The sequence below is a fragment of the Phyllostomus discolor genome, chromosome 5 (genome assembly GCF_004126475.2).
Source record: "Phyllostomus discolor isolate MPI-MPIP mPhyDis1 chromosome 5, mPhyDis1.pri.v3, whole genome shotgun sequence".
NCBI lineage: Eukaryota > Metazoa > Chordata > Mammalia > Chiroptera > Phyllostomidae > Phyllostomus > Phyllostomus discolor.
Genome location: NC_040907.2, coordinates 2973935 through 2987370, shown reverse-complemented (window position 1 = coordinate 2987370; position 13436 = coordinate 2973935). Strand labels below are relative to the sequence as shown.

Sequence of the window (13436 nt, the reverse complement as noted above, 5' to 3'; positions counted from 1 at the left end):
TGCGTGTGTGTGTGTGCGTGTGTGCACGTGTGTGCGCGCGTGTGTGTGCACGTGTGCGTGCGTGCGCGTGTGCGTGTGCGCGCGCGTGTGTGTGCGCGTGTGCGTGCGTGTGCGTGTGCGTGTTTGCTTCTGTCGCCTGTTGCTTGGTGTCAGACCCAGAGAAATCGCCGCCAAGGCTGGGGTCACGGAGCTTCCTGCCCTTTCTCTTCTCGGAGCTTCGTGGGTTCAGGCCTCACGTCCAGTCTCGCACCCACGGGCTCACATGTGTTCGTGGGTGAACGTCGGAGGAGCCGGCCAGCGGGGCGGGCAGCCGGGCGCCTCAGTGGGCTGCCATTTCCTCGGCCGAGTCCGTCTTTCCCGGGCCGAAGGGGTGGCCTCTGGGCATGGGCCACGGCCGCCCGGGTGTCGCTGCTCGTTTCTGAGAAGCGCGCCTCCCGGCCCCTTGGTGCAGCAGGGTGGCCGCATTCTTAGGAAAGGGGGAGGGTGGGGCTGGTGAGCACACGCTCGCTGTACAGACGAGGACAGGGAGGGAGGAGGGTGTGGGCAGCTCGCCCGCCCGAGGCCTCCCAGCTCGACTGCCTCCCTGCTGCGGAGCGGAGCGGGGCCCCGCCCTGGGGGCGGCAGAGGGCCCGGCCGGGGGGCCAGAGCAGGCTGGCGCCCTGCAGGCAGCTGCTGAGCATGTGCTCGTGGCCTGCTCCGGCACGGTGGGAGCCCCACAACGGCTGGTTGGGGGTCCAGAGGTTTCAGGGAGCCTCCCCCACACTGGCTGCCCTTGGCAATGCCATAGTTTTTAGTCTCGGGGGAAATGAGGTGGCAGTTCAGTTCCCCCGGACCTTGAGAGTTCCTGGCCCTCAGTTCCAGGGAATCGTCACCCTTGGGTGCTCACGAGGAGCTCAGCACGCTGTGGGGACGCTGGTGAGCAGCGCCCACCTCCCACAGGTCCCCGTGCTGGGGGGCGGCTCCAGTTCCCAGAGCAGCTGCTCCTCTGGGGCCCCCGACGGCGGTGCCGGGCCCGGGTTTGCCCCCCTCGCAGGGGGCCACAGCCCGAGTCCTCGTGCCCCTGCCCTCCGCTGGCCGCTGGAGCCGTGGAGGGGCAGGCGTGCAGGGGCCTGCAGCTGTGCTGACGTCTCGCCGCCTTCGCCAGAGGCCCCTGCCCTCCCCCTCCCTGGCCTGGGTTCCTGGGGAAGGGGGCCCTCCCTCCCGTGGCAACAGGACGCTGCGGCCCTCGTCAGGTTGCCGCCCCGCCCGGAGCAAACACCCGGACACGTCTTCTCCGGGGACCGCCAGGCCCGCTGGGGGACTGTGTCCTCTCCCCAGGCCGTTCCTGCTCACGAGTGACGTCCTTCCCAGAGGCGTCATCCTGCTTCTTGTCTCTCCTTTGCCCAGGATCATGCGGCCGGATGACGCCAACGTGGCCGGCAACGTGCACGGAGGGACCATCCTGAAGATGATCGAGGAGGCGGGGGCCATCATCAGCACGCGGCACTGCAACAGTCAGAACGGGGTAGGCGTCGGGCCGCACCCGGCCTGGGTGCGGCGCAGAGGGTTCCGGTCCCGGGTTTCCGGGAGCAGGCTGGTTGGGCGTCCAGAGGTTTCAGGGAGCCTCGCCCGCACTGGCTGCCCTTGGCAATGGCACGGTTTTTAGTCTTGGCGGAAATGAGGTGGCAGTTCAGTTCTCTTGGACCTTGAGAGCTCCTGGCCCTGAGTTCCAGGGAATCGTCACCCTTGGGTGCTCACGAGGAGCTCAGCACGCTGGGGACGCTGATGAGCAGCGCCCACCTCCCACAGGTCCCCGTGCTGGGGGGCGGCTCCAGTTCCCAGAACAGCTTCTCCCCCGGGGCCCCCGACGGCAGTGCCCGGCCGGGGTTGCTCCCGCGGGGTAGCAGCCGCGCTGCCGTCGGGCTAGGAAAGGAGTCCGTGTGGGGGAGCTGCCCTTTCCCCCACTCCCGGGCCGTGGGGGCTTCCGGAAGCGTCAGCCCAATTGGCCAGGGGCAGGACCCCTTGCAGTGCTGTTTGGTTTGGGGCTCAGCAGGGAGAGAGGGGAGGGCACCCACAGAGACTGAGCTCAGAGCCTGCCAACAGCCACCTTGAAGCACCTCCCCCTCCTTCCTGGAAGAGTCTTGATTTCTAGAATCTTCCTGGAGCCCGGACTTCACGGTCGTGCCTGTGCGGGTGGCAGTTTGTCTCGAAGCGAACATCAGATCGCCCTGGGTCCGCTGCCCTCCCTGCCATGACCGACCCTGGGATGGCCCGTGCAGCGCACCCCCCCACCCCCAGGGACGAGGACAAGGCTCTGGTTTTAGGACTTCAGTGCAGCTCCGGACCTGCCCATCGCCTGCCACGCCCCAGCCCTGTGGGACCGGACATTTCCACCCTTGGGTGCTGGGGGGGTGTGTCATGTGCCACAGCTGCCAGCGTGGGGCCGGCAGGGAGCACGTGGCTCTGGGTGCCTGAGGGCCGGGCAGCCACTGGCCGTGCTGGGGACAGGAAGGTCCAGTGCTGGCCTTGTCCACACACAGGTGTGCCGCACACACACATACTCATGTGCTTGTAGGAGTGCGTGTGGGTGGGTGGGTGTGTGTGGCCTGGGGAAACTCACCTCAGGCAGGGATGGGGGTGGGCCGGCCTGCGCCTGCCCGGCGAAGTGCCAGCTCCCCAGTCTGGCTAGGGGTTCGCTTTCATCCCGGTGTCCTCGGGATTCTGCGGCAGCCGGGCCCTGCCCAGAGAGCGCCCTCTGGTGGCCGTCGGGAGGGTGGGCCCGAGACTGGGGGGTTGGAGGGCCAGAGCTGGGGTTGGGGGGGGGGGAATGCCCCAGGTCTGAGAGGGAGGGAGGAGGCAGTGGCCCGTGGGATGGGAGGTGCTGCGAGGACGGTCAGGTGGTCCCCACGCACTCCAGAGAGGCACGGGTTATTCTCACTGCGCCCCCTTGCACAGCCGGGGGAACAGGCACAGAGGGGCTGAAGAGGTTGAATGCTTTCCTAGGGCCGGCAGGTGGGCGGGGCAGGTGGGCGGTCTGGGCAGGGAACCAGGCCTCGACCCCCGCGCTCCAAGCTCTGGCTCCTCCTCACTTCTTCCCCGGAGTGAGCCTGGCGGGTAAGGGGGACAGTTTTGACTGTTGGCTTGGCCACGCCTCTGGGCTGCCGGCCCCGGGATGGTGATGTGCCCAGCAGAGGTGGTGCACCCTAGGGAGCACCAGGTGGCTGGGCTCGGGCCTCTGAGGGGCTTCGCTGGGGCTCTGGGTGGGGCCGGGGGCACCCCCATCCACACTCCCCTGGGGCTTTAACACTGCGTTCACCTGTGAGGCTCTCTCCAGGCCCAGCTGCACCTGGATGCTTAATCAGCCCCTTGACCTTGATGGGCCCCAAACACCCTCCGGGCCTACCCCCCGGGCGGCTCTGCCCGCAGCTCCCTCCCAGTGAATCACCTGGGCGGCCTGCAGTTGCAGCCTCTTCCTCTCCCCTGTCCCTCTCCCGGTGGTGGACACTGGCCTCCAACCCTGCTGGCTCCACCTGCTGGACATTTCCAGATCTGCACATGACACGCCAGCTGTGGAGCAGCTCTCCTGAGCAACCGCCCAGCCTCCTCCCATTGTCCTGCTCGTTCCCACCCACCTGCCTGTTCTCCCACGCAGTCGCAGTCAGAGAGCCCATCACTCAGAGTGGCTCCCACCCCACAGAGAGTAAAACCGGGATCCACAAGAGTCCCCGCCCCGGCTTTGCCCGGCCGTCCCCAAAGGCCGCATCAGCTCTCCGGCCCCAGGGCCTTTGCACTGTCTTCCCTCTGCCCGGGCTGCCCTTCCAAGCCCAGGCAGACACCCGCACGGCTCCCTCACCTCCTTCCAGTCTCTGCACAAACACGACCTCCACGGGGGCCTCCCTGGCGCCTGGCTGCCTCCCCTCCCCCGCTATGGCTCCCCACCACGCTGGGTCCCCTCACACCGTGCGTCAGGCTCTTTCATCTTTGGGCCACTCCCCCGACTAGAGTGCAAGCCCGTGAGGGCAGCAACTCCTGCACCCATCAGTTGCCCACTGGGTGCCCAGCATCTGGACCCGGGCCTGGCATGTAGCGGCCCCCATGGCCATCTGCTGATTTTTGGAGGTGAGGTTTGGAATGGCCACCCGGTGCAGAGCTTTCTTTATTTTTTTAAGATTTTATTTATTTTTAGAGAGGGGAAGGAAGAGAGAGTGAGAGAAACATCCATGTGTGGTTGCCTCTCACATGCCCCCTACTAGGGACTTGGCCCACAACCCAGGGAGGTGCCCTGACTGGGAATCGAACTGGTGACCCTTTGGTTCTCAGGCCGGCGCTCAATCCACTGAGCCACACCAGCGGGGCCAGAGCGTCTTTAAAGGAGCCAGTGACCACCCCGAGTGCTGTCTCCCCTTTCCCGGGCTGGCTTTCCCAAGGCCGTGCAGAGCTGCCTCCTCTGGGCTGGCACTGGCGATGTTACAGAACACACAACAAGGGGGGGGGGGCCTGGGATGATATCCTATTATTGAAAGAAGGCCCTGGGTCCGTTATGTCCGCCACCAGAGGAAAGACGTCTCTCAATGCCAGAGATTTGTGAAAAGGAAAGGAAACGTTTATTTAATGTTATATACAAACTTAAAGTAGTGACCTAATGTCTTCACCAAAATCCCAAAGTCCCTTAAAACACCCACAAACACACAGTCCTTCCTTCCTTCCCCCTTTGCCCAGCCCAGAGTACCGCATCTCAGGGAAGGAAATAGAAGTCCATGGCTCAGGCAGTCCTCTGGTTCTTCCCAGTTAGAACTCCCTCTCGACTGGGAGACCTCCCTGGGTTCCCGGCACCCTCTGCTGAGTCGCCGGGATCTCTGCTAAAACCAGGTGGTGGTTCCCCTTCTAAAGCTGTGGGGGCCCCACTCTGCCAGGCCGCGTGGTTCTCTCCTCAGGGCTGCAGGAGTCTACATTCCGTCAAGTCCGCGTGCTTCTCCTTCTCCTCTCAGGGCCAAGGGAGTCTTCACTCTGCCAAAGCTGTGGGGTTCTCTCTTGCAGGGCTGCGCATGGCTCCCCCCCGCCCCGCCCCGCCCCGCCCCGCCCCGCCCCGCCCCGCCCCGCCCCGCCCCAATGGCTGCCGCGTCTCAGTTTAAATCCCAGCACCAACCTTCCTCTGAAGGCCCATTTCTGGCTCCTCTCACAATTGGCCACAGCTGCCAGATTCCGGGCAGGTGTGGCCCTGTGGTGTGGAGCCAATTATCTCCAGGCTCTTCTGGATCTTATTACAGATCCCTATTTGAGGCTCCCCTCTTGGCTGCACCCTGTTACAGCGAGGGCGGCCTGGGGGGCGTGGGGCCGGTGCTGTCAGGGAATCACGGCAGTGAGGGCCAGCCACTCGCTGCCCCGGTCCCGTACTCCTGTGAGGAGGCCCCCCCGCCCCTCCACGCTCACCCGTTCCCTGGTTTCACATAGGGACTGAGACGCGGAGCAGGGAAGCCTGTGCCCGTGGCCAGGAGCCGGCTGGCGAGCAGAAGACTTAGGATTTGAGCCCGGGGCCCAGCACTGTTCTTTCTGGCCTTGCTTCTAAAGCTGCTGTCCTGGCTCAAGCCCTGTGCTTGACGGGGACCTCTGCCCCACGGGCAGCATGGTGCCGGTCACCTTTGGGAGCAGGGAAGAGGGGGCTTCTGAGGTAGAAGCTAATCGGGCTGCTCATGGCCACTTCCCAGGGTGGGGGCCGCCCCTCCTGCTCCTCCCCGCACCTCCCCCCGTGCCCCCGGGAAGCAGAGTTACAGGGCACAGACGGGCCCTCGGGGCCAGAGGCGCTTGGACGTGTGAGCAGTGCACCTACAGGCGGTCGCTTTGCTGCACCTCACACACTGAAGGCGAGGCCAGCCAAAGGATTAGCACGCAGTGCGTGGCTGTGGCCTGACACCAAACCCAGTGTGAGGGTGGCTCCGAGGGGGGCCTGTGCCCAGCAGTGCACGTCGTGAGTTTTCGATGATACCGGTCTTCGTGGGATGCAATGGGGGCGGGCCCTGCGCCCTCCACCCTGCTGGGTCCCAGGAAACAGCAGCTCACAGTCCAGCCAGGGCTGCCCCGGGTCCCGGTCGGCACCTCGGCCGGACGTGGGGTCCGCAGGCGCCCAGCCGCCTCTCAGGCCACCCTTGCCCACAAGAGAGCAGCAGCACGTTGTCTCGGGGCCGTGCGATAACAACGTGAGCGTGTGGCAGGACCCCTGAGTGGCTGCCCACCAGGCGGCAGTCCTCGCTGGCGGCGCTTTAAGCTGGGAGAGGAGCAGACCCAGTGTTTGCAAGTGGCCTTCCCGCTGGGAGGGGCAGGCACAGGCCCAGGGCTGGCCTCGGTGTCCCAGTGTTACAGAACTAACAAGAGGGGGGGCCTGGAATGATATCCTCTTATTGAAAGAAGGCCCCGGGTCTGTTATGTCTGCCGCCAGAGGAGAGACGTCTCTCAATGCCAGAGATTTGTGAAAAGGAGAGGAAACGTTTATTTAATGCTATACAGACAAAGTAGGGACCTAATGTCTTCACCAAAAATCCTAAAGTCCCTTAAAGCACCCACAAACAGACACAGTCCTTCCTTCCTTCCCCCTTTGCCCAGTCCAGAGTACCGTATCTCCTAAAGCTGCGGGGGTCCCTACTCTGGCAAAGGCACGTGGTCCTCTTTCCCCGGACCACGGGAGTCCCCACTCTGCCAGAGCCGCGTGGTTCTCTCCCTCAGGGCCACAAGAGTCTCCACTCTACTAAGGCTGTGTGGTTCTCCTCCCCAACTGGCTGCCGAGTCTCCGTTTAAATCCCCGCGCCAATCTCCCTCTGCAGCCCCATTTCCGGCTCCTCTCACAATTGGCTCCAGCTGCCAGATTCCGGGCAGGTGTGGCCCTGTGGTGTGGAGCCAATTATCTCCAGGCTCTTCTGGACCCTGTTACAGATCCCTATTTGAGGCTCCCCTCTGGGCTGCACCCTGTTACACCAGTGCCCAACCAGGTGCTCGGAACAGGGCTGTACAGAGAGTGTCCTTGGGACGGTGCCGAGAGGCGCCTGTGTCCCCTGCCCCAGGCCGTTCCCCACGTGGTCTGGGTTGCGGAAGGGACACGAGCATCCTTCCCTGAAAATCCGTGCCACCCCGAAACGTGCAGACCCGACGCACCCTCTCCAGAAAGACCGCTAGCCCCCTCGTCTGCAGCCTCCCCTGCCCCGCGCCACCCCCTCAGAGCACCCACCACCACGGGGCTCTGCCCTGGGATTCACCATCCGTCCCCACCAGCCAGGGCCCGGGCCCGGGGCAGCCGCACTGACCCCCTCCCCCGGGCCAGCGCCCAGCGAGTGCAGTGCCTGCCCGGCTCCGCACACGCCGTGGGTGAAGGTGGTGCCTTTGTCAAGGTGGAAAGGCTCAGGCCCCCCCGGGGCTCAGGTTCGGAGAGACGCGAGAGACCAGCCGTTTCCATGAAAGATATCGATGCCTGTGCCCTGTGTGGGGGCGCATCCATCCCCCGAACCAGCCAGCCGCTCCCCGGCAAAGACCCAGGTCGGTTCGGGGTGGGCTCCTGCACGCAGAGCTCAGAGAATCCGAGGAGCAGCAGCCTGGAGGCTGGTCCCCCCTTCCTGGCCGCTCCGCTGTCTTTCCCGCTTTCTGCCAGTGGGTGGTGCTGTAGCCTCGTACATTCACTTCAAATATCTCCCCACACTCCCTCCAGGGGCTGTGAGTGGGTGACTGGTGTTTGCGTGTGTGCCAGGGGAAGGGAGGCGCAGTCACCCCGGCCTCCTGTGTCCTGAGACCTGGCTCTGGGCCATTTATAGGGGCAGAGCCCGTCACAGAGCCTGTCACAGAGCCCGTGACCCTGCGTGCCTGAGAATCCCCGGGAAGTCCTGTGGGCTTGGGGTGGGCCGGGGAACCGGCCTGTTGGCCAGGCATCCGGGCAGTTCTCGCGCCGGTGCGGGGCTGCGCGCTGTTGGTGCCGTGGTGGCCGCAGGCGGCTGATGTGGGGGCTGGAACTGACGGTCACCCACGGGCCTCCTGTCTCCAGCCCATGCAAAGGCGCAGCGCCTGCTGGGCCATCTCCTGCTCCCGCTCCTCCCGCCCCCCAGGCGGACCCGTGTCCCTCCGCTCAAACTCGAGGTGTCCCCACGTGGCTCACTCAGCACGGGCGGGAGGTGCCGGCCGTGGGGAACGTCTCTGGGAACGGAGGTCACAGGAGGTGCCCTCTCCGCCCCGGAAACAGTCCCCAGCCCTGAGAAAGACGCCCATCACAGAAGTAGTTCTAACAGACAGTCGGGGTTGACCCGGATCTGTAACCACAGAATATTCCGCTCTGTCTGGCCATTCAAGTTTCCTTTGCAACGGAGCGTCGCCCGCTCGTGAAGAGGAGTGAGCGAGTCCTTCACGTTCTGTCGCAGGGCGGGTGGGCTCCTGCCCCGGGGGCCACAGAGGCCCTGCGGCCGTAGCCCAGGGTCGCGTCCTCCCTGGCTGGGCCCCTCGGTCACCCAGCGCGTCCTGCGTGGCCGGGGACCAGTGCCCAGTGCCCAGGGGCACACCTGGGGCCCTTGGGTTTCTTTCCAGCATTGAGCCAGGGGCTGCCCGGGTAGAACACAAAGAAAATGTACGTGAAAGGGCAGCGGTTGCTGAGACCTTGTCGTAACACGGGCAGGTGGCTTTTCCTCCTGCCGAGGGGAAGCAGCCGACCGTGCGATGTGCGTCTCGCCCTCACACGACCAGCTAAGCACCGAACCCGCACAACCGGGACGGAGGCGAAGGAGCAGACGGTCCGGCGAGACCCTGTTCTCGGGGGGCGGGGGGAGCCTGGGGAGGAGGACCCCGAAGCGGAGACCACAGCTGTCTGTGCGGGGCGGGTGGTTTCCCTCCTCCGGCTGCCTTTCCGTGGTGCCCAGATTTGCCACGGACGAGTGTGCACGAGTGTGCACGAGTGTGGACAAGCGTGCGTGTCTCCCCTTTCCCTCACGCAGGCAGTGCACGTCTCTCGTGGAAAAGCTGGGTGAGAGGAAAAGGCCGCCTGTGGGCCCCCCACTCAGCGTGTCTGCACCCCCCGTGGTACCCACCTCAGGAGCCTGTGGAAACGACCGCCTGTTTGGGGGGACGGCTCCGGGGTGGGGTGCGCGGCCCGGCTGACCCGCGCCCGGTCTTTGCAGGAGCGCTGCGTGGCCGCCCTGGCCCGGGTGGAGCGCACCGACTTCCTGTCGCCCGTGTGCATCGGCGAGGTGGCGCACGTCAGCGCGGAGATCAGCTACACCTCCAAGCACTCGGTGGAGGTGCAGGTCAACGTGATGTCCGAGAACATCCTCACAGGTACCGTGTGCCCCCGGCTGGGGGCGGGGGCAGAGCGGCAGCGACAATAGCAGTGCTGGCACAGCAGGAGCCGCCTGCACGCTGACCGAGGAGGGGTGGGTCGAGGAGGGGCAGGTCGGTGGGCTGTCGGAGAACAACCTCCCGGGAACCGCGCCCCCCCCCCCCCCCCCCCCCCCAGTGAGCCGGTGCTCCTGCGGAGGCGGGGGGTGGGGGGGGCAGGGAAGGCTTAAGCAGCGAGCCCCAGGTCGGGTGCCCAGAGCCCTGGCCTGCCGCTCTGGTCCCCAGTGTGTGAGCCCTGCCCGCCCTGCCCAGGGCAGAGGGGCGGGAGGGGTGGGGTGCCCTCCGGCTCAGTCCGTCAGCTGCCCCCGCCCCCGCCCCTCTCTCCCGTCCCTGCTCCCCTGCCTGGAGAGCGTGTTTAGGATAAAGCTCACTGGGCAAACCTTCGACTCCGGTTGGACCCGAATATTCCCTTCCTTGGCGTGGTAACCATGGAAACCCCTTTCCACCCTCCCACTGAGCGCTGCAGAGGAGCGTGGCTCCGGTTCCAGCTCCCACTGGCACTGGCTCCTCTTTATTAGGGGGCTGCCGCTGAGGAGGGCCGGCCCCCCGGTCCCCTGGCTGCTCAGCCCCGCCCCCCGCCCCGGGCCACCCCCCCCAGGCACAGCTGAGTCCGCCTTGGCTCTGAGGTTGCTGCCCGGGCCCTGCACCCCTGCCGACACCCCTCCTCGGCCGCAGCTGCCTGCAGAGTGCTGCGCTGGAGCTCTGCGGGGGGCTCCCGGCTTCTCCCCCAGGGGCCGGGAGCACTGCTGTCCGCCCGGAGCGCCTGGCGCCCTCCGCAGGCCCGGCTGCCACGAACACGGCGAACCCTTGGCTGAGCCGGGGCCTGGGTGCCGGCCTGTGGCCCCAGGCCTGCACACGGCAGGTGGCTCTGCCACCAACGGGACCTTCCAATGCAGCTCTCAGGCTGTGGCACAGAAAGGGGTGCCTGGGCACTGTCTTCCCACGTGGCGGCCTGGGGTCCCTGTCCCGCCCCTAGGAGGGCCGTGGTTGCGCTCCCTGCCCCCTGGACCCTCGGGCTCACTCATGGGCAGCCAAAGACTCGGTAACTGACCAGCGGACGAGCGGCGGGCAGCTGTCAGGAGGGTGTGGGCTCCCGCCCCGAGAGTGATGGGACGCTCTGGAAGGAGCTGTCAGGAAGGACACGCTCGTTTCCTGAAGGGCCCGCCTGCTGGGGGCCGGAGGGGCCGGAGGGGCCGGAGGCGGAAGGCGCTTGCCGGGCCGCGCTGGCGTGAGGGCGGACCTTCGGAGAGGGCAGCCTGGCGTCCCGTGCCAGTGGGTGCCCCGGCCTCGTGCCCGCAGCCCTGCCCCTCCCCTGCAGATGGGCCCCCGGGCCTGAGTGCCACCCGCAGGAGGGAGCCGGCTGGGAGGGGCGGGCGTCGCTGCCCCTTTGTGCAGAGGAGGAGAGGCCGCCTCCGAGGAGGCGAGGAGAGGGCGGCACTGCCCGGCTGCCCGAGATGGGCCGGGGTCCTGGGCGCTGGGGCTTCTCCCCGTGTCTCGGTCCTCTCACCCCCTGGGGCCCGACGTGCCCTTTCCCGCCCTCCTGTCTGGGCGTCCCTCCTGTCTGGGCCTCCCTCTGTCGCCAGCCCGCTGTGTCTCCCTCGCTGCCGTCCCCTCACTGCCGTCCCCTCACTGCCGTCCTATGTTCGGGTCTTTATGTGCCTCTTGCTCTGGGACCCTGGTTTCTCCAGACCTCCCTGTCCTGATGCACCTCTTCCTGCCCCCGTGTCCCCTGGGGCGGGAGCCTCTGAGGGCCCGGCTGTGGCTGCCTTGTCCACGGTGTCCCCCTGCGCCTGGAGCAGCGCCGGGCCTGGCCGCCCTCGGCGAACACAGGCCGGCTGGGCGGGTGAGCCCAGGCAGGTGGGGCTGGGCAGGTGGGGCGGGGCGGCTGGGGTTGGCGGGCACTCGGCCCGGCAGGGCTGACCCAGGAAGCCGGCTGCGCACCGTCTCCGAGTTCCTCAGCCCCACCAGGCAGGGGTCCCCGATCTGCATGTCCCCTTCCATCCGGGCCGCGTCGCCTGTCGGGAGGGGGTTGAACAAGCGCACACGCAGGCAGCCAGCCAGCAGACCTCCGCCTGCGCGACGGCTCACTCATCTCTGGCAACTGTCAAAATATTACGCAAACTGGGGTGTGATCGCTGTGAACTGCTCCAGAGAAGAGCTGGGAGCTCTTCGGGCTTTAAAATAGACGTCTCTCATGCCGCAGTTGCCTTTTGATGGTTGTATTAAGTGATGGAGAAAGTATAATTAGAATGTTTTGCCTCATTTGCTTCATGGCGCTCAGTTAGGTCTGGGGGAGGGCCGCTCGGGGTTTCCATGGAAACCGGCTTGTCAGGCTGGCTCCAGCGGAGTCGAACTGGAGATCTCTATTCCCAAGAGCAAGTTGTCAGGTTCACTTCCAGTCACAGCGCAGCGAAGACATTTCCCGTGCCTGCCTCTGGGTCCCGAGCACGAGGGCCTGCTGTCTCCACGGTGCTGTGGGACCAGAGCCGCCCCTGCCTCCCTGGGGCTCTGTCGACCTCGGGCTGGGCCTGGTCACTGGGGCCGCTACGTTTAGGGGAGGGAGTGGCAGCCCCCGGCCCACCTTGGGCAGGCAGGAGGAACTGCCAGGAAGTGGGCTCCTGGGGGGACCTCCTGGGGTGCCTGGGCTGCCCCGCCCCACACCTTCCCCGCCTCCTCTCTGTCTCCCCCGGTTCACTGTGATCCTCTGCTGGGGACTCCCCCACGTTGAGAAGGGAATTTTTTAAAGACATACTTGCCAATACTTCCCTGAAATGACCAGGACCCGGGGGCCTGGGTCTGTCCTCAGAGTGGCACCGTGTGACCCTGGATGACCCCGTTGACCTCTGTGGGCACCCAGCTCCTCCCGTACAAGTGGGGGCAGGGCCAAGAGATTTCTTCTGGTCCCTGTTTCCCCGAAGACAGGGCAGGCCCACTCTGCCCTGAGGATGATGGGCACCCCAGGGAAGGTTCTCTTCCCGGTCATTCCGCCCGGAGTGGAAGTCAGCCGCCCACAGCTCATCTCCCGGCACTCCGTCTGGAAGCTTCCGGATCGGGGAGGTCTGAGTCAGCCAGACAGCGGGTCCAGTCTCCCGGCGGCACCTCCCACCTCGAAGGAGAGCGCGCTGAGGAAGAGTCTGGGGTTGCAAAGATGACCCCGGTCGGGGTGACCGAACAGCTGTGCTCCGGGCTGTGGCCCTGCAGCACCCCCTTTTCTGGGCTGCTCGGGGCCCCTCCTCCAGGCTCTGCCCCACCACGGTGTGCACTGTCGTTTCTCCAGCCCCGTCTGCAGGCGCTCTTCCCAGCATGTAGCCAGGCGGGCGGGTCCGTTAGGGTCGTGACCTTGCGTCTCTCAGCGGGGTGCTCTTGAGCTTGAAGTCAGGGTCTGCTGGGTCTGCTGGTGGAGACCCCCTGGCTCAGCCGGCACGGCCTTGGGAGGCAGCCGAACAAGGGGTGCTCCCCAGGCCGGGCTGCTGCCCCCCCACGGAACGTCTTGGCTGCTGGCGGCCCCCGGGAGGCTCCTGGTGCGTGCTGACGGCCGAACGCCCCTTCCGCCCGAACACCTGTGAGGACGGGCGTGCCTGGCGTCGGGGCCTCCAGGTGCGGGGCCTCCACTTTAGCGAGGGCTAGAAAGCCGACGGGCCTGGGGGGGTTGAACCAGGTGATCCAAAGTCTCTCCAGCAGCCTCTGGAGAGCGGCCGCACTGCGGGGACCCCCTTGCTGGGGGCCTGTGCTCGCACCTTGCGCTAAAGAAGGCCTTGGGGGTCAGGGGCCAGGAGCAGCGGGGTTTCGGCCCACCCGCCGGGTTCCTGGTGCCCCCACCCCCACCCCGGGCCTTCACTCACGGCGTTTCCTTCTCCACAGGCACCAAAAAGCTGACCAACAAGGCCACCCTGTGGTACGTGCCCTTGTCGCTGAAGAACGTGGACAAGGTCCTGGAGGTGCCGCCGTTCGTGGTAGGGAGGCCCCTCCGTCCTCACGGGGGGCGGATGGAGGAGTGTGGTCGCTCGTGCGGTGGGGCGGCGTCCCGGGGCAGCAGCAACGGTGGGGGCCGGGGGAGGGCCGTCCCTGTCGGGGTCTCAGTGCAGGTTTGATTGGATTCA

The 13436-nt window shown here is 66.3% G+C and overlaps 1 protein-coding gene across 3 annotated transcripts in view; it reads left to right on the top strand.

Moving 5' to 3' along the window:
• Positions 1-13436, top strand: part of ACOT7 (acyl-CoA thioesterase 7) — a 61573-nt gene that overhangs the window by 25079 nt on the left and 23058 nt on the right. For all 3 annotated transcript variants that reach the window (XM_028511563.2, XM_036025249.1, XM_036025250.1), the window contains exons 2-4: positions 1387-1504; positions 9120-9276; positions 13198-13289. In XM_028511563.2, coding sequence (XP_028367364.1) covers positions 1387-1504; positions 9120-9276; positions 13198-13289 — 367 coding nt within the window. The remainder of the gene's footprint in view (positions 1-1386; positions 1505-9119; positions 9277-13197; positions 13290-13436) is intronic.